General features: G+C 38.2%; 1 protein-coding gene across 1 annotated transcript; it reads left to right on the top strand.

Annotated features, from left to right (window-relative positions):
• The first annotated feature begins 1,157 nt into the window (after positions 1 to 1,157).
• On the top strand, positions 1,158 to 17,681 carry LOC107589126 (protein farnesyltransferase/geranylgeranyltransferase type-1 subunit alpha-like). Its single transcript, XM_016277479.1, has 6 exons — positions 1,158 to 1,278; positions 1,792 to 1,918; positions 1,999 to 2,147; positions 2,844 to 2,906; positions 3,203 to 3,380; positions 17,383 to 17,681. Exons 1-6 carry the CDS (start codon positions 1,226 to 1,228, stop codon positions 17,551 to 17,553), a joined length of 741 nt encoding a protein of 246 aa, XP_016132965.1. The 5' UTR covers positions 1,158 to 1,225; the 3' UTR covers positions 17,554 to 17,681.
• The last annotated feature ends 3,650 nt before the right edge of the window (positions 17,682 to 21,331 follow it).

The raw sequence follows: 21,331 nt of genomic DNA, 5'->3' as shown, positions 1-21,331 counted from the left end.
ATTATACTTATAAATAAAAATAATGTCGATATAAAATGGACTAGTGCCGAGCATTTGTTAATCTGAGTCTGATGTAAATATAGTAAATATAGTACATATTTAAATATTTAAGTAAATATTTTTTATATATAAATTCATTACCACTGTTTTTTTCTTTTCTTTTTTTATTTATTCATTTTCCCTATTATTTTAATTAAAATATAAAAAAGATTTACACTGAAAATTTAGAATTGCAATATATATATATTTATGTATACTTTATAATAAATTATGATCTGTATACTAATGTATAATTTATATATGTGTGTGTGTATGTATATATATATATATATGTATATATGTGTGTATACACGGTTGCTACAGATGTGTTTTGATGTTAGCTCTCTGAGTGAATCACGGGAGCTGAATCAATACGTCAGAATGAGTCATTTGAACTGGATCAAGAGAATTGAACTGGATGTAAACAATCTAATCCAGAGCAGAACTATAGGAGTATTTTTCATCCTACTTTTACTTTTACTTTACTTTTACTTTTAGTCATTTAGCAGATGCTTTTATACCTATGATGAAAATTACAGGCCTCTCTCATCTTTTTAAGTGGGAGAACTTGCACAATTGGTGGCTGACTAAATACTTTTTTCCCCCACTGTAACCCCTCGATTTCCGGTTTTGTTTTGAAGAAAACATGGAAACACCAAAGACGCTTTAATATGTTGTGTGTATTAATAGACCGGTGACGACCGCACAGAGTAGCATTAAAACAGAACTTTCAATTGTATCTAGTATGATAAAACAGCGCTGCTTTTTTCCCCACACATACGCACGACCGGAAGGAGCAGAAGCGCTCGACTGTGGCATAATAAAAGCTCCGCTGCTTTCGAGCCGTGTCTCACGCTCGTTCAGCGGCCTCGTTTCGCTTCAACGGCTTTCATCCTCACCCTGCTTCATTCTACTACGTTAATAAATCATTAGCTCATCTGTGAACATGATTTCTGCCCGAGTCCCGTCGGATTGAATCGGCTGTGGGGATGAAGACCACAACTCCCATGATTCCACACTCAGTCACAGCATCATCAAACTATGCCTTTGTCTATTTGTTTATTTTGAATATGCGCCCTCTAGCAGCGAAAATTACATATTGTGCCTTTAAAGTGGGGTGTTTGATGTCTGTAGGCACTACAGGAGAGTTTTACTGCAGGCTCTAGATAAAGACCTGAGAGAAGAGATGAAGTATATCACAGCCATCATAGAGGATCAGCCTAAGAACTACCAAGTCTGGTAAGTCCACATCAAAATTTTGAAGTTTGAGTAAAAGTAAATCAATCAATAAAATCATTACCAATGTTTGATGTTTAGATTTTTTTTTCATTAGATTTGTTGTATGTCCAAAATCTCTTGTATTTTACTAGCACACTATAAAAATGATTTTTTCAAAGTTGTAAATAAAACAAGATTATTGGATTGTTTTGTCAAGTAAATATATTTCAGTCTTTCTACTTTAAAATGTCAATTAATTCAGTGTGTTACTTGTAGTTTTTCCTTATTACTAGCAATTTCTGAGTGAACGTTGTTTCAAAGCAGGTTTGTTATAGTTAACTAAAATTAAATCAGAAAGAGCTTTATTTGCCAAACACACAAGGAATAAAAATGAAAATTAATAAAACTTAGACACAAAAATGTATCTCATTGATACTGAAACAACCGTTTCAAAGCCATTTTTAGAGTACATTAGTAAATCAAGCCCTGTTGCTTTATTATTATTATTATTAAACAATTTGTGCAAATATACAGGAATCACAGGCGGATGGTGGTGGAGTGGCTGAACGACCCGGCTGAAGAGCTGCAGTTTGTAGCAGAAATTCTTAGTCAAGATGCCAAGAACTACCACGCATGGCAGCACAGACAGTGGGTCATCCAGGTACAGATCCAGGTCCAGTGTGGTGTGTAACAGTTTGCTGATCTGCATGTGTGTTCATGGTTCGTCTCTGTGTGTCACAGGAGTATAAGCTGTGGAATGGAGAGCTGGAGTATGTGGAGGAATTGTTAGAGGAGGATGTGAGGAATAACTCCGCTTGGAATCAGAGACACTTTGTCATTAGTCACACCAGCGGATACTCCGACCCTGCCATCCTCGACAGAGAAGTGCAGTGAGTCTCATTCGTTACCAAATCATAGCTTTTTTGCTCAAAGAAAAATTGTATAACTCCATGTGATCCTTTGTATTTTTGCAAAGCTGAAATACCTTTGCAAAAATTCAAATGATCACATCAAGTTATGAAAATGGCCTTGAATTAATTCTTTGTTTGTAATTGCATGTCATTTCTCAGGCTTTTGAAGTTATGCTTTATGCTTTTGAGAGTGATTATTCAATAACTGCATCCAAAAAATTCCAATAACAAAAAGTTTTTGCGACTTTTTAATCACACAGTTCAGATTTTGCTCAGAATTGCGAGCAAAAAGTCAAAAAAAAATAAATAAAGTCTCAAAAAATTTTTGAGATAAGTAGCAACTAATTTATGGAAATGTCTAGTTCTATAATAGTGCATAGTTCTATAACATTAACAAAAATGTATTACCTATAAAATGATGAACATATTAGAGTCAAAGCGCTGTGCATCTGTATCACCTAAAGCTGCTTATCTGAAGAGCACGCTAGTGTAATTGCTTGTTGTGTGACATTACATGGAACATGTGAATGTTTATCTGGTTCCACCTGCTTTTAAAGAAACCGTTTCTGTAGAATTTGCACATTAAGACTATTATTTGTTACTTGATAAGCAAATATGGCCAATTAAAACATTCAGTGCCTCTCTCTCCCTTTTTCTCTGTCTTTCTCTCTTTAGGTACACCCTGAAACAAATAAAGAAAGCTCCTCACAACGAGAGCGCTTGGAACTATTTAAAAGGGTGAGTGTTGCAAACAGATATAAACAGCCTATGAAGTCATCCAGTCATCCAAATCAACCAGCAGATGGCAGATTCTCACCATTAACAGATGTAGATGTATTGCACAAAAACACAGTTTTAACCGAAGGGCCATAATGAATGTTTATGATCATGGATCATTAACAGGGTTTGCCAAGGCAAGCATCACTATAATTGTTGCTACTTGGAAATAAATATAAATATGTGTAGTATTTGCATGAATTTAAACATCGCGCATATATTGTGATTTGTCTCAAAGCATCTGTTCTGTGGCTCAGGATCCTACAGGATGGTGGGCTCTCCTCGTATCCTGGACTGCTGGAACAGATGACAGAGCTTCAGGACACATGTAGTTCTCCATATCTCACTGCCTTCCTGGTCGACCTCTACGAAGATGCTCTGGAGACCAATAACTCCAGCTACGACCAGCAAGAAACACTAAAAAAGGCTTTGGAGGTGAGCTTGTGAGTTTGCATATAGAGATAACAGTAGCCATGTTTACATTAAGAGCGTTTTCAGATTAAGATTAAACATTAAATACATTTTTCCGTTAAAGTTTACTCACTCTCAGGCCATCTAAGATGTAGATGAGTTTGTTTCTTCATCAGAACAGATTTGGAGAAATTTAGCATTACATCACTTGCTCACCAATGGATCCTCTGCAGTGAATGGGTGCCGTCGGAACGAGAGTCCAAACAGCTGATAAAAACATCACAATAATCCACAAGTAATCCACACAACTCCAGTCCATCAGTTAACATCTTGTGAAGCAAAATGCTGAGTGTTTGTAAGAAACAAATCCATCATTAAGACATTTTTAACATAAACATTTGCATTGGGCTAAAATAAAAAGTCCTCTATCCAAAATAATGCTTCCTCCAGTGCAAAAGTCTGAATCAGAAAGAGAAATATGCACAGATCAAGCACCGTTTACAAGTGATTTTGATGTGAGAGGACAACGGGATAGACTTTTTCACTGCAGGACGTGTAATTATTGTTTATGGATTGGAGGTGTCGGTTTTAAGTTAAAACATCGCAATGATGGATTTGTTTTTGTACAAACATGCTGCTTTTCACTTCACAAGACATTAATTGATGGACTGGAGTGGTGTGGATTACTTGTGGTTTGTGATGTTTTTATCAGCTGTTTGGACTCTCATTCTGACGGCACCCATTCACTGCAGTGGATCCATTGGTGAGCAAGTGATGTAACGCTAAATTTCTCCAAATCTGTTCTGATGAAGAAACAAACTCATCTAACATCTGGCCTGAGGGTGAGGAAATGTTCAGCAAATTATCATTTTGTGATATAAATAGCTGCTTTTTAAGGTAAATAACATTATTTATTGTGATTTAAATCATTAATTAATCACCAAAGCATATTAATGAAGCAGAACTGCTGTTGTAAAACTTTTCAAAACTTACATAATGTGCCCATGTGCAACATTACTGTAAGAAGTGAACTCAGTTATGAGCATTTTATTATGGATAACACTATCAAACGCTGGGAGTTTTTTTTGTCATAAATAATTAATTAGCCCGTATCACATGTAAAGTGTTCTCATAAAGAAAATGTTGTATAATTCTTTGGTGTAGTGATTGTTTCATCTCTTTTAGCATGTAGGTTCACTCACAGATATCTAAGTATATTTCATAGAATCTGTTGAATATTTCACAGTTTGGTGGTTGTACAAAAATAGACATCATCCAGTGATTAAGGTCATTAGAGATTTTGGAATTCTGTCTTTAGCTGAAAGCGCTTGTCTTTAAATATTAACTCAACACAACTTTAATAGATGTTAATTAATAATTGATCTGTGGTTCCATACCAATAAACAAAATGAATATAAAACGTAACATGGCTGCCTCTGCACGTCAAAGAGCTTGTCTCCACCATAAAGGAAGGGAAATCGGGACAAGGAAAGTATAATTCGCCTCTTGAGTATTTCTCCATGACAGGCCTTGTGTTTTCCTCCGCAAACGTGTGGATGTTGTGTCTGTGTTGAGGTTAATGAGATTTCTTTGCTGTGGGTTTCTCATCCTGTGCCGCGATGATGATGATGGAGTTGAAAATGATTTTCTGTTTTGAAATTGAGGCCATGTGTATGTGTTAAAAAAAACCGCTTCAACCTTTCAGCTGCAGTCAGACTCGCCAGCATATGAGATGAGGAACATGGAAGCTGTCAGAGGAAATGGATAAGAAATTAATAGTTTTGTGCCAAGACAAAAAAAGAAACCTTATAGTAATGTGGGGTGGATGGTATTCAGAGTTGCACTGTTCTGACAGTCTCACCAAAACAATCTGAGATCGATGAACCAAACTGTATCATAATTCATAATGGGAAATGCCTTAGGTAAAAAGCAGCAGTGTCTGATTATGTGGGTGTGCACATTAGTTATCACAGCTTAAAAAAACTCTTTATCCTAAATTGTTGTGTAATTGCTGTTCTCCAAAACAGGTTCAAGTATGAAGCCTTGATTCCCACTCTAATAAATATATATATATATAGGTATGTACATATTGCACACATAATTGGTTTCCTGTGTATGTATGTAACCAAAAAGAAAATTCAGTTTAAGTCCCTGTTTTAGAAAAAGCAATCTACACATCTGAAAATTCTCTGAATTTGATTCTTGAACCAACTTCATTTTGTAAGTTCTTACCCTCCGTTTTAGTACAGAATCTATAGTAAAGTTCTCACAGTTGTAGAGAAATGGAATTTACATAATTCTAGAGTCAGGGATCAACGCTAAGGATGTTTTCTTTTTACTTGCCCTGCCAACATTTTCACTGGCCCTGCCACAAAAAATTAAATAGTTGCTGTTATCATTGCTTTTGATTTGTTATCTTGTATTCTAATAAATAAGGTTATATGACACCAATATTTTAGTTACCAATTAAATTTTACAATTCCATATTTCAATTTCGATACCACAGCAAAAATCGCTAGCCAAAAATAAATATAAAGTTTAAACATTATTAAAGACAAGTGAAAGCCAGTTAATAAGAACAAATTACAAGTAATAGCACAATTAAAAATAGGCCTATAACACAAAAATAGAAATGAAATGATGCTTTAGGTTTTTATGTTTGTAGATGTTTAGGTACAGAAATTGAAAAATCTCACATAAAATAACATGTGCATATTCTTCACTCTGTGTTGCACCTTGATTTTTCATAGCCATTTGAAATTAGAGGCAACCACTGCATTTTAATCATGAATTGGAAAAAAAAAAAGTGCAATGTTTGATTTATATTAGACTGTATAATTTCAAAATCTGAAGCAAAAACAGAATAACCTGACTTTAGCTATGTGAAATGATGCTACAGAAAACATCGGTATGAAACCGAAACAGCAGGTGGGCTGAATGAGACGCAGATTCACTCTCTGACAGCAGGCGGCGCTTATGGTACAGTGATACAGCGTTTCCTTGGTTACAGCTGTAAACACAGCAGCACTGCCACTCATTTAAATGCATTATATGGAGACAAAATGAAAAGAAAGCGCCATTTCTGAAAACAGTCAGTTCCGTTCCCCTCAGGAACACATTCATAAAATACAATATTTGGATTTTCGTCCTATATTTCGCGCATCGTGAACAGTGATCATGTTCTGCCTGCTACAGTGTTTTCTCCTCTTTGGGCCTGTTTACACCTGGTCATTTCATGCGTTTTTGCTGATCGGATATATATCGGATTTGTTAAAAAGTTTCCATTTACACTTGACCACATAAATGTGTCGTCGCAAAACAGATTTAAATCCGATCTTCAATTCCCACGCTGTATTTAAATTTAACAGTTCACGTCAACGAAATCAAAAGATAAGCGCTGCATTTTATTAATTATCATCTCATTTCAAGATCAAAGACTGTAATAGGAGAGCGCACAGCATCAGCACTGGAAAGATACGTTTGTTTTACTACTTTTAATAAAGATGATTGTGTGTTGACCGTCTGCGTCTTTGTTTCATTCGCGGCAGTTTGTTTAATTCGGCTTGCTGAAGAGATAGCTACTCGTCCGCTGCGATGCGTGTTGCATTAGCGCAGTCATATCTGACTATAATGTCATATAGCCTATAACACGCTCTCACACGTTTATTATTTTAACATTTTGGGAGGAGTAAAATTTACATATGTGGTTTCAACAACCAGATGCATTTACACTGGTCCAGTTTCGTCTGGAATGCGGCCCAGACAACCTCCTGAAGTGGTTTGAGCGATCGAATTTATTTATATATATATATTTATATTTTATATATTTATATCCGTTTCGAAGGGAATTTACACCTGGCCTTTTCACGATCCGGATAGCTATCCGATCAGACAAAACGCATAAAGTGACCAGGTGTAAACAGCCCTTTAGTGTCCGTCTTCAGCATCTTTGGCCTCTGTTAATGGCCGTTTACAGACTAAGTATAATAATAACGTAATATTTACACACAAATGGCCATTGGGAAAATGATTGCAGTGCAGTTTGTGTGCAAGCACGGAACAGAAGATAGTCTGAAATAAAACAAAAAATGTCCGGTAGATCGGTGCATCTGTACTCCTGTGTAAAAATTCTATATAGATTAATCATTGTTAAAGCTGCAAAGTTACTTGCCAGGACGGGTATTTTGACATACTTTTGTATGTATTTGCCTGGTCAGGCGGCTCGCGCGTGTCAGAGATGCGGCTGTCTGTGTGCGCGCTGTTCACACAGAACACAGCGCGCGAGTACTGAAAGGAGTTGTCTTTCGAACCCAAACGTAAGAACTGCATGAGCACATTTGGAATATGGATTTTATTGTACTTAGGCACATTCTAAATTTCATTCATAGGACAAAATATAGAACCTTTTCTACGCACTGTTGATAAATGAAGGCCCAGGAGTAGGCTGTAACCTTAATCTCCAGCACATCCGTGGTAAAGACAATGTGGTGGCGGATGCGCTCTCTAGGACTGCAGATGTGGAGACTTAAGTGGGTTGGTTAAAACAAAAAGAAACGTATGGTTGACTTGCACTACTATTGGAGTTCTATGAGTAGTTACAGGGGCTGTTTACACTTATCTATCTTACGTTAAAACGTTTCCATTTACACTTGGCCACATAAATGTGTCGTCGCAAAACAGATATATAAATCTGATCTTCAATTCCTGTGCTATATTTAAATTTAATGGAGTTCACGTCAACGAAATCAAAAGATAAGCGCTGCATTTTATTAATTATCATCTCATTTCAAGATCAAAGACTGTAATAGGAGAGCGCACAGCATCAGCACTGGAAAGATACGTTTGTTTTACTACTTTTAATAAAGATGATTGTGTGTTGACCGTCTGCGTCTTTGTTTCATTCGCGGCAGTTTGTTTAATTCGGCTTGCTGAAGAGATAGCTACACGTCCGCTGCGATGCGTGTTGCATTAGCGCAGTCATATCTGACTATAATGTCATATAGCCTATAACACGCTCTCACACGTTTATTATTTTAACATTTTGGGAGGAGTAAAATTTACATATGTGGTTTCAACAACCAGATGCATTTACACTGGTCCAGTTTCGTCTGGAATGCGGCCCAGACAACCTCCTGAAGTGGTTTGAGCGATCGAATTTATTTATATATATATATTTATATTTTATATATTTATATCCGTTTCGAAGGGAATTTACACCTGGCCTTTTCACGATCCGGATAGCTATCCGATCAGACAAAACGCATAAAGTGACCAGGTGTAAACAGCCCTTTAGTGTCCGTCTTCAGCATCTTTGGCCTCTGTTAATGGCCGTTTACAGACTAAGTATAATAATAACGTAATATTTACACACAAATGGCCATTGGGAAAATGATTGCAGTGCAGTTTGTGTGCAAGCACGGAACAGAAGATAGTCTGAAATAAAACAAAAAATGTCCGGTAGATCGGTGCATCTGTACTCCAGTGTAAAAATTCTATATAGATTAATCATTGTTAAAGCTGCAAAGTTACTTGCCAGGACGGGTATTTTGACATACTTTTGTATGTATTTGCCTGGTCAGGCGGCTCGCGCGTGTCAGAGATGCGGCTGTCTGTGTGCGCGCTGTTCACACAGAACACAGCGCGCGAGTACTGAAAGGAGTTGTCTTTCGAACCCAAATGCTTTTTAATTGCTTGAATTTTTAAATTAACAAGTCTTAAAAACAGATGCAAATGATCAAATGTCGTGCCGACGCTGCAGTGGCCCGATCGGGCAAGTGACAAATCCGTCTAATGTCCAGAACGTCTTTCACGCTGGCCCCGGGGGGCCATCGGGCAGTCCTAATTGTCGAGCCCTGAGAGTGTTTCTGTAGAATTGGACATTGTAGCTCTCACATGGTGAAAATCATTTATTGTAACCCTCAAATGGTTCTTGAATGTTTCTGAGGGCTTCTACAGTGAAACTCCCACAAAATAATAATGTTATAACATATAATAATGATAATATTCTGATGGGTTCTACAATTGAATGCTCACATCAGTTATAGAATAATTAAGGGCCAAGCACCAAAGGTGCAGTGGCACCTATTGTATCCGTTAGCGTAGTTTTTCTTCTTCCGCCGAAAGTCTATGGCAGCCCATAGAACCGCTTGTGGGAAAGTTGTGAAATTTGGCACACTGATAGAAGACAGTCTCAAATGTCCAAATTTCCAAAAATGCTAATAACTTTTGATTGCATTGGCCTATTGCTATGAAAATATTCCTTGGCTTATGCCGACAACAGACATACCAATTTTCCCTTAGCAAATCCGAACTGCCTGTCGGCCATTTTGATTTATGCTGTAAACCTAATTTTTCGAACTCCTCGTCAAGCCTTGGTCCGATTTTCACCAAAATCGAGTCAGATCATCTTCAGACTGTGCTGACAAAATGTTATGGATTTCGTGTCGATAGACAAAACCGTTTTCGTACAGCGCTGCTACAAATTTTAGGCATGGTGCCAAAATGACTCTAAGGCTATATCTCTTCAAAGCTTTGACATATTTGCACCAAACTTTGTATGTGCCATTGTCACCTCACACTGACCATGCCACATCAATTTGGTAACAGCGCCACCTATTGGTGAAGAGTAATAAACCATTAATTAACCATTAATAATTACATTCATAAAAATGCTATTAACTTTTGATTGCCTTAGCCTATTGCAATGAAACTGATATCAAAATATTCCTTGGCGTATGCCGACAACATAGATGCCAAATATGCCAGAGTAAGCTGAACTTCCTGTCCGCTGTTTTGATTTATGTTGAAAACCTACTTTTTTTTTAACTCCTCACCACTCGTTGGTCCGTTTTTCACCAAAATCGAGTCAGATGATCTTCAGACTGTGCTGACAAAGAGTTATTGATTCGTGTCGATAAATTAAGCCGTTTTTGTACAGTGCCACTACAAATTTTAGGCATGGTGCCAAAATTACTCTAAAGATATATCTATGCAAAGCTTTGACATAATGACAACAAACTTTGTGTGATTATATTTATGATTTTTCAGCCATTTTGACTAAAATCATCCTAAAATGGCTTTCTTTACTCATTGTTGCATTTGGTCTGATGCTCCATGCCATGCTTAGCTTCTCATTTTGCCTCTGGAGTGCTTGGCCCCGCAATTGCTACTTGCAGCTACAAACCCAATTCCAAAAAATTTGGGACACTGTACAAGTTGTGAGTAAAAAAGGAATGGAATAATTTAGCTGTCAGTGTGAAACCCTTTTCCCATGATGTTTTTGAACAATTTTGGACACAGAAGGACCACTATTCAAGTGGGAATTAAATATGCCATGGAGGGATATATGAAAGATTTTAAAATAAATATTGTGGGTATTAATTTGGAAGCGAGAGTTTACAAATCACAGTGCAAGCGGGAGAAGCCTCATGTTACAGTGTCTTGCCGAATTCTGCACCCTGCCAGATTATGCATCCCCTAGTATTGGTAGGTTTAGGAGTAGGTGTGGGGGATGACAACATGCAGGATCAACACTGTTCATGTATCGCAGGGTACGATTAAATTACCGTATTGACCCGAATATAAGACGACCCCCCTTTTCCAGATGTACCTTTTGGAAAAAGGCTTTTTGAAAACCAAATCTTGTCTTTTAAGAAAAAAAAATATTATGCTCTTTTATAAAGTCTTGATTTTGTTTTGGGGGTGTACTAGAACAGGCTCTCATACTAGGTTGTTTGAAAAACACATTATTTTTTTTACATATTTTACATTATTACAACCTCTCTCCCCAGTCTGGCACGAACGGCTCGAATAGTTCCTGTATCAAATGAAGGCCTGCCTTCTGAAATACGAAATGTGCTGTGATTGGTTAGCTGGGCCAGTGTGTGCTGTGATTGGTTAGCTGGGCCAGTGTGTGTTGTGATTGGCAGCACTCGGCACCTGGTCGGGAAATGTCATGCCCCTTACCATAGCCGCCTGCTGCGAGCTTCAGTGTAAATATTGCGTCAAAATCAAATCAAATCACTTTGAGCGCGATTGAAACCCAGATGATTGTAACCACTCTAAGTTCCTCTGCCTTGGGAAAGCTAGCGTGTCGCCGACATAGTGATAACACTCATTGCCTTCTAGTGCAGCTCAACCAGGTCTCGTCCCATCACAAATCCCATAAAATATGTGTTGTAGTCCAAACGAGTCGTTCGTTGTAGTTTTTGAAAAGTGATTTCTGTTAAATAAAATATCTTCTTTTGAAGTGGACTTTGAGCTTTGTAATTTTGCAGATCCTTTTTATGCCAAACAGCAACATTACAGACTAACTAAAGTTGAAAAAGTGAAAAAGCATAATAGGACCCCTTTAAATTATTTTCATATGGCGCATTTTTCCTATTTTTGTTTTGAAAGTATGGTAAATACTGGTAAAATGTACCAACAATCACATTTAAAATTATACACTTTTTGATATACCATAAAAATAACAGGTAGCCCATGTGAATTATATAACAATTAGGCTATTCATCTCATAGTAGCCTAGCAAAATTTCTTTAACAGTAGAAGTGAAATCTTATTGTAGTCTTCAGATCTGGGTACTGTCTTAACGCTTTAAAATCACTTATAGAGGAAGTTTGGTCCCATCAGGCTAACATGAAAGTCACGACTCGAGCGGCTGTAAGCTTTTCTTTTTCTTTTGTTTTCACTCGCGATCTTCTAACAACGGTATGACACACAAGCTGCATCCCAAATGACGCACTATACACTATGCACTCATACACTATGTACTTAAGTACTATGTACTCAACCATGTAGTGTATGAATTATATAAGGTTATTTTGTCATAAATAATCTGTCTGATAGCCCTTCCCCCTTCGCTACGTAATTAAAGCTACGACAGTTGCGTGCATAAAGTGTCCAACATTCCACACTTTGTTTTTTCGGTTATTTAAGTGCATAATTCGGGTATTTAAAGTACGCTTTTTATTTTTGGAATTTTCAGTGTGAACGCACTACTTGCACCATTTATACTACAAAACATCATAGAATAGTGCATAAGTACGCGATTTGGGAGGCACCTACAGTATATTACGTATTTCTTGGCACACTCATTTTACACGTATTTGGCGATTCTTTAACAGTAGAAGTGAAATCTTATTGTAGTCTTCAGATCTGGGTACTGTCTTAACACTTTAAAATCACTTATAGAGGAAGTTTGGTCCCATCAGGCTAACATGACAGTCACGACTCGAGCGGCTGTAAGCTTTTCTTTTTCTTTTGTTTTCACTCGCGATCTTCTAACAACAGTATGACACACAAGCTGCATCCCAAATGACGCACTATACACTATGCACTCATACACTATGTACTTAAGTACTATGTACTCAACCATGTAGTGTATGAATTATATAATATATAATCTGTCTGATAGCCCTTCCCCCTTCGCTACGTAATTAAAGCTACGACAGTTGCGTGCATAAAGTGTCCAACATTCCACACTGTTTTTTCGGTTATTTAAGTGCATAATTCGGGTATTTAAAGTACGCTTTTTATTTTTGGAATTTTCAGTGTGAACGCACTACTTGCACCATTTATACTACAAAACATCATAGAATAGTGCATAAGTTCGCGATTTGGGAGGCACCTACAGTATATTACGTATTTCTTGGCACACTCGTTTTACGCGTATTTGGCGCGTATTATTGACATTTCAAAGTCTAGACCAGGGTTTCTCAAATCTTACCCTGGAGGTCCAATGCGCTGCAGAGTTTAGCTCCAACCCTGATCAAACTCAGCTACCTGTGATTTTCTAATGATTCTGAAGACATTGATTAGCATGCTCAGGTGTGTTTGATTAGGGTTAGAGCTAAACTCTGCTGGAAAGTGGATCTCGTGGGCCAGATTTGAGGATCCCTGGTCTAGACACTGAATATGAGACGACTGCGTTTTTTTCAGATGTATTTCCAAGAAAAAAAACATTGTCTTATATTCGGGTCAATACAGTAATTTACATTTAACCATTTTAATATGGAGAGGCACTGAAATGTAGACCTTGGTTTAAGTGTTTTTGACCTACACTGTACAAGACGTGAGAACAGTTTGCTATTTATGTTTGTACGTTAGCATGGACTCACTAATTTTAACGTTAGCTAGTTTTAGCCAGAAATACCTTGCTGAAGCACAAGATGATATTAAAGGGGTCATATGATGTTGCTAAAAAGAGCATTATTTTGTGTATTTGGTGTAATGAAATCGTGTTTATGCAGTTTAAGGTTCAAAAAACACATTATTTTCCATATACTGTACATTATTGTTTCTCGTCTATGCCCCGCCTTTCTGAAACGCATCGATTTTTACAAAGCTCATCGGTCTGAAAAGTGAGGTGTGCTCTGATTGGCCAGCTATCCAGTGCGTTGTGATTGGCCGAATACCTCAAGCGTGTGACGAAAATGTTACCCCCCTTATCATATTGTGATGCCTTGTCCCGGCCGGAGCAACAAGACAAAAACATTAAAACCCATTTTAAACGAGGCATTTGTTGCATCCAGTGGGGACATAATTACATATTATAATGACTTATACTGTCTTTTTACGCATTGCATTGCATCACGCCGCGTAAACATAAAACCATGTCTGCATTTGTGATCGGAGAAATGACAAACAACAAATGCTACTCTACACTGCTCAACACTCGCGTTTGAATCATCAGTGGCAAATTCTTTAAAGGTCCCCTGAAATGCTTAGAAACATGCAGCGTTACTCTGTGTTGACGTCATTTTAACTGAAAGAGGAAGACAGGGTGGGATATATCAAGCAGCCCCGCCCCTTTTTAAAATAGCCAATAGCGTTCGTTTATATCACAGCTTGGGCTAGAGCCGTTCAGAGCCGTTGAGCTCCGTAAAGCATTTGACATGGTATGCCAGCCACAGTCTTATCCATATTGCTATAAAATATTGCATTCTGTGTAGAATTCAAATAGCTCCGATACATTTTACATTACGATACACGCATGTGATCCGCTCCGTGTCACTGTCTCTCTGGACCGGAGCAGAGTGTGTGTGCGGTGTGGTGGTTAGCATGACACAGCGCAAAACTTATTTCTTAAGACTTATTTTTTTCCTCAATGGAAAGCATATTTACACTGTTTGAATCGTTCCCTGTCCCCTATATAGTGCACTACGTGCCATTCACTGTACAGAAAATACTAATTCTGTGGACAAGTGACCAATTTCAGCCGCGGCTTCAGCGTCTATTTTATAGTGTAGGGTAGGCCTGTCACGATAACAACTTTTTGTTGTGCGATATATTGCCCCAGAAATAATTGCGATAAGCGATATTATTGTCATTTTAAACACCATTTTATGCCACTGAATATATAATCATAATGTAATGGTATAATAATGCAAGAAGGCCTACACACTTCCAAATGACAACACATTTTTAAGAATATTTAGATCATGGAAATTAAGTATCAAAATATTAAGATACCTTAAAAACCTGAATATATAGTAAATAAACATTTTCTAACAAAAAGTGCAAAGTAAAAAGAGAAAAATGCACAAAGAACTTGTATGGAGATTTTTCCATCTACAGATTTTTCCCTGACCTTCTTTTCTCTGTAAATGAAGGGTGCACACTATTGCTGAAAAACACAATCACTACTTGGCAGTCAGATGTCCGTATGCACAAAGGCACAGATCCCTAAACAAGACCATATCTGCAGATTAAACTTTTTAAACTTTTCATGCCCTTTACCATAGCTGCCTGCGAGCTTCAGTGTAAATATTGCGTCAAAATCAAATCAGTTTGAGCGCGATTTAAACCCAGATGATTGTAACCACTCTAAGTTCGTCTGCCTTGGGAAAGCTAGCGTGTCTCCGGATTAAACTTTTAAAGATTAAACTTTTTTTGTAGAAGCATTTTTTTACATTTGAGCTAGTACCTCATGACTACACCACGTTATGTACGAGAAGCTGCAAAAGACACCGGCGCAAGTGGAATGTACAAAAAATAGTAACATTAATTTTTAAGTAAATATAATGGACGATATATTGCGTCACAAAAAATTATTGAGGTCATGTACATATATTGCGCGATAAGTCGATATATTGATTATTGCGACAGGCCTAAGTGTAGGGGGTTGGCACTTCGGATTCTAGAGAGCATTTGATTGGACAAAGTTTGATGAGAAGCTAAAGTACGATGTGATGTCAAAAAAATCGTTGAGCCGTTTTGGCGGAAGTGACGAACTGCAAGCTTTGAATGCTTATATCTTCTAAATGCGAATTGTATCACTGTTTTGGAGCACACTGCCTTATAGATAACCTTAAGACTAACATTTTGATACTAACACCCAAAAAACTTTAATTTTGATTTCATGGGGACTTTAAATATAAAAAACGTACTTACAGTCTGTGAGTCAGAACAGCTAGCATTGTAGTCTACTCTACCAGGATCAGGAAACAGTCCTCCATAAAATGCGCTGGACACATCTGAATATTTGGGTTGAACTATTCTGGAACAGTGTTGTAAATGCAACTTAACCACTGATTTCTAGTCGTGTCCTCTCTTGGAAGGCCATACAAAGTAGTTTCGCTTTCACAACAAAACACAGCGTCACACACGGCGGGCTAGAGTGAGCGGAGGCCGGCAGGTTAGAGTGGGCGGAGGCTGGCTTGAGGGAGCGGCGGCGGGCAGGCTTGCGGCAACCACATGTGGCGACCCCGGGCTGGAATCTGCTTCGTCCACGGTGAATGCCGATCCGTTGATCCACAGTGCTAAGTTGATGTATTTCCTCAGCGACCAGCATGGATCAGCTCCAGGCATGATGAAGCGGATATCGTCCTCTTTTGGAAGGCCAAACAAAGTAGTTTCGCTTTCACAACTAAACACACAGCACCTTCACGACATGGCGGCGGCAGCAACAACAATACTACAGCGAGAATAAAAGTTACGCCGCCTTTCTTTGCGTGAACATTTGGGTGGCATTATGCAGATCTTCCCACATCACGACGTAGACATGTGGGGGCGTGTTAGAACAAGCCGTTTTAGGTCGGCGTGGTTGACTCTTAACATTTATAAAGAATGTCTCTTTGGATTTAAGACTTTAGTCTTTGCAACTTTACAGATCTTCTTTATGCACCAAGAGCTTGTAACACTCCAAAGAAAAAGGAAAAATTGAAATCGCATCATATGACCCCTTTAATGTTCTGCTTGAGCAGATGAAAATTGTAACTTAATGACAACCAGAAAATGAAAGTTTTTGTCTTCATTGGGATTAGGGTTGAATGCTTACAGACATTTTGCTCTGTTTTGTTTGGGTTTAGGAAATACAAATTATTTATTTTAATTTGGAATTAAAATAAATTCCATTGCCCATCCTCTCAGGATGCCTGGAATCAGTGTTACAAGTACCCCAGGCACATCGTTTTTCCATTTTTGTAGCATAAACACCATCAAACCGATGAAAGCTTCGGATCTTCCAATGTTTCTCTATGGTGCTGAAACCTAATGATGTCCGAGTTCCGCTCCCCGTGCAACTGATACTCGACTCGGCTCATCTGCGTTCGAGGGGAGGGGCTTAACAATAGGTCAATTCTAGAAAGGATTCTGCTCCTGTTTCTCCCATGCTTCTAGAGAATTCCTCAGCAGGTCGAGCTGGAGAACTCTGACCTTTCAGTAAGGCTGCGAAGTGCAGAATATTGATGAGCGTAACCAGCAGATTTCCTTTCATAAGGTCTGAACTGGCTTTTACTGCTGCTCAGAGGCAGCCGTCCGTCTCACTGCTGTACGCAGGCGCTCTTTACATGGGAAAATGTCAGAGCTGCATTTAGACTTCCACTCCCCTGTTGTTTTACACTGTCTGAAATATGTATAGTGTTCACTCAATGTCTTGGAGTTTACCATACTTTTTTTTTTTTTTTTTCTTTTTGGTTCTTGTCAGAATGCATTTCCATTTCTCCCCTCCGAATCATCTCTGCTATCTCCATCGATAAATAGAGCCTTAATTTTTCTCACTCTTTCACACCTCTTTGTTTTTTAGCTTTGTAAGCTCCTGGCCGAGGAAAAGGACACCATTAGAAGGGAATACTGGAATTACGTGTCCCGTTCTCTGCAGAACACGTATGGCTCAGGTGACCCCATTTCCTCATCCTCTGACCCGTCACCTCCTCCCACGTCCCAGCAGCCCGACATGGAGGCCAGTGACCCTTGAGGAGAAACGCAGGCCTGGACACATGCTTAGACAGAGAAATTCTGAGACATGATAGACTCTTTATCTTTGTATGAGTGCTTGGGTGTGCAGGCTTTAACAGCAGCTCTTGTAAGTCAGAACGGTGTAAAACTCCAAGTAGCCAAGTTCTCTGCAGAACACGTATGGCTCAGGTGACCCCATTTCCTCATCCTCTGACCCGTCACCTCCTCCCACGTCCCAGCAGCCCGACATGGAGGCCAGTGACCCTTGAGGAGAAACGCAGGCCTGGACACATGCTTAGACAGAGAAATTCTGAGACATGATAGACTCTTTATCTTTGTATGAGTGCTTGAGTGTGCAGGCTTTAACAGCAGCTCTTGTAAGTCAGAACGGTGTAAAACTCCAAGTAGCCATATGCTTAAACACACTCAGAGTGAACTGTACAGTGAATAAAATGGACTGTGGGAGTTTGGCAGTTAATCATACCAGTCATACTTATGTTTTAGACTAGCATCTAAGTTTTCCGAGGTTAAAAGTGTCATTTATCAAAGCGAATACATTGCCGACATGCTTCAGGTGTAGTCAGAAACTTTTCTTGCCAAAGCATCTTCTGGTCTGTGTTACCAAACTCTGCTCAGACTGTGACTGTACACGCTTTTTTTCGTATGTTCAGAAATAATAATGGATAATGCTAAAGCTGATTGACTTATTTTTTTGTCGTCTTACATTTCCTGGTTGAAATAGAATCTGAAAGTGACGTGTTACTAGAAGACTGTTGTCAATGCCATTTTTAGCAGATACTTAACCAATACTATACTTCATTTTTTACATTGTTTTATTCTGTGACAGAAACAGGCCTCCATAGCTCATTGCTTTTCTGTCAGGACAGTACAGGTATGAGAAAGTCTGTCCTTTATAGCTTCCAGTGAAGGATATTTCTACTTCATTAACATAAGCTACTGTTTGCTATTATGAGTCATTTTTTTGTTACTAAGCACAGGCTGTATTTACTCTGACTTCAGCAGACATCTGCGGGCAGAGATGGGTCAAAGCAGGACAGCTTCCCTAAAGTACAAGGGGGTAATGATCCTCGTTCAAGGGCACTCATCTGATGAAGAGCCCCGTGGCAGGATCTGAAGTGTTTATGGTGCAGAGCCCTGGCAATGAGACCTTGCCGCTGTAGCATTAGAACATTACAGTATTGAGCTCATCAGAGAAAGAGAACAAAGTCAGAATTGCGTCAGAATTAAAGTCCTAACAGCTGATTAAGACTGTTGTCAATGCCATTTTTAGCAGATACTTAACCAATACTATACTTCATTTTTTACATTGTTTTATTCTGTGACAGAAACAGGCCTCCATAGCTCATTGCTTTTCTGTCAGGACAGTACAGGTATGAGAAAGTCTGTCCTTTATAGCTTCCAGTGAAGGATATTTCTACTTCATTAACATAAGCTACTGTTTGCTATTATGAGTCATTTTTTTGTTACTAAGCACAGGCTGTATTTACTCTGACTTCAGCAGACATCTGCGGGCAGAGATGGGTCAAAGCAGGACAGCTTCCCTAAAGTACAAGGGGGTAATGATCCTCGTTCAAGGGCACTCATCTGATGAAGAGCCCCGTGGCAGGATCTGAAGTGTTTATGGTGCAGAGCCCTGGCAAAGAGACCTTGCCGCTGTAGCATTAGAACATTACAGTATTGAGCTCATCAGAGAAAGAGAACAAAGTCAGAATTAAAGTCCTAACAGCTGATTAAAAAAGGAAGCATTATTATGGATAATGGACTCAGTTTAAAGTTGAAATGCCTCGATTAATTTGTTTCTTAAAAACACAGCTTTTCACTTCACAAGACATTAATTGATGGACTGCAGTGGTGTGGATTGCTTGTGGATTATTGTGATGCTTTTATCAGCTGTTTAGACTCATTCTGATGGCACCCATTCACTGCAGAGGATCCAATGTGATGAAATGCTAAATTTCTCCAAATCAGTTCCCATGAAAAAACAAACCTTACTTGAAATAAAACTGTTATACTACATGTTGCATACCCTGAAAAACAGGCAGTTTGTTAGTTGCATGGCCATTTATGAAGGCTTGTAGCTAATAAATGAATGTTTAATACATTGTTCTAAACTAAATTAGTGCTTAAAGAATAGTTCACCCAAAAATGAAAATTCTGTCATTAATTACTCACCCTTATGTTGTTCAAAACCTGTAAGACCTTCGTTCGTCTTCATTTATTTATTTATTTATTTTTTGTGCGCAAAAAGTATTCTCGTAGCTTCATAAAATGAAGGTTGAACCACTGATGTCACATGGACTATTTTAACGATATCCTTACTACCTTTCTGCATTTTTAGCAGATACTTAACCAATACTATACTTCATTTTTTACATTGTTTTATTCTGTGACAGAAACAGGCCTCCATAGCTCATTGCTTTGCTGTCAGGACAGTACAGGTATGAGAAAGTCTGTCCTTTATAGCTTCCAGTGAAGGATATTTCTACTTCATTAACATAAGCTACTGTTTGCTATTATGAGTCATTTTTTTGTTACTAAGCACAGGCTGTATTTACTCTGACTTCAGCAGACATCTGCGGGCAGAGATGGGTCAAAGCAGGACAGCTTCCCTAAAGTACAAGGGGGTAATGATCCTCGTTCAAGGGCACTCATCTGATGAAGAGCCCCGTGGCAGGATCTGAAGTGTTTATGGTGCAGAGCCCTGGCAATGAGACCTTCCCGCTGTAGCATTAGAACATTACAGTATTGAGCTCATCAGAGAAAGAGAACAAAGTCAGAATTGCGTCAGAATTAAAGTCCTAACAGCTGATTAAAAAAGGAAGCATTATTATGGATAATGGACTCAGTTTAAAGTTGAAATGCCTCGATTAATTTGTTTCTTAAAAACACAGCTTTTCACTTCACAAGACATTAATTGATGGACTGCAGTGGTGTGGATTGCTTGTGGATTATTGTGATGCTTTTATCAGCTGTTTAGACTCATTCTGATGGCACCCATTCACTGCAGAGGATCCAATGTGATGAAATGCTAAATTTCTCCAAATCAGTTCCCATGAAAAAACAAACCTTACTTGAAATAAAACTGTTATACTACATGTTGCATACCCTGAAAAACAGGCAGTTTGTTAGTTGCATGGCCATTTATGAAGGCTTGTAGCTAATAAATGAATGTTTAACTGAAGTTTAATACATTGTTCTAAACTAAATTAGTGCTTAAAGAATAGTTCACCCAAAAATGAAAATTCTGTCATTAATTACTCACCCTTATGTTGTTCAAAACCTGTAAGACCTTCGTTCGTCTTCATTTATTTATTTATTTAGAAGGCTTGTAGCTAATAAATGAATGTTTAACTGAAGTTTAATACATTGTTCTAAACTAAATTAGTGCTTAAAGAATAGTTCACCCAAAAATGAAAATTCTGTCATTAATTACTCACCCTCATGTTGTTCAAAACCTGTAAGACCTTCGTTCGCCTTCATTTATTTATTTTATTTTTTTTGTGCGCAAAAAGTATTCTCGTAGCTTCATAAAATGAAGGTTGAACCACTGATGTCACATGGACTATTTTAACGATATCCTTACTACCTTTCTGGGCCTTGAACGTGGTAGTAGTTTTGCGGTCTATGCAGGGACAGAAAGATCTTTTGTATTTCATCAAAAATATCTTAATTTGTGTTCAGAAGATGAACAAAGGTTTGGAACGACATGAGGGTGAATAATTAATGACAGCATTTTCATTTTTGGGTGAACTATCCTTTTAAATATTAGGTGCGGG

Source organism: Sinocyclocheilus grahami, unplaced genomic scaffold (genome assembly GCF_001515645.1).
Source record: "Sinocyclocheilus grahami isolate Dianchi unplaced genomic scaffold, SAMN03320097.WGS_v1.1 scaffold112.1, whole genome shotgun sequence".
NCBI lineage: Eukaryota > Metazoa > Chordata > Actinopteri > Cypriniformes > Cyprinidae > Sinocyclocheilus > Sinocyclocheilus grahami.
Note: the sequence above shows the minus strand (reverse complement) of the source record. Positions and strands in the feature narration are given on the sequence as shown.

Excerpts from the sequence above, each read along its gene's own strand:
- LOC107589126 (XM_016277479.1), top strand. The coding sequence starts at position 1,226 with ATGAAGTATATCACAGCCATCATAGAGGATCAGCCTAAGAACTACCAA. Across the intron at positions 1,919-1,998 it reads ACAGACAGTGGGTCATCCAG|GAGTATAAGCTGTGGAATGG; the intron begins GTACAGATCCAG and ends TGTGTGTCACAG. Across the intron at positions 2,148-2,843 it reads ATCCTCGACAGAGAAGTGCA|GTACACCCTGAAACAAATAA; the intron begins GTGAGTCTCATT and ends TTCTCTCTTTAG.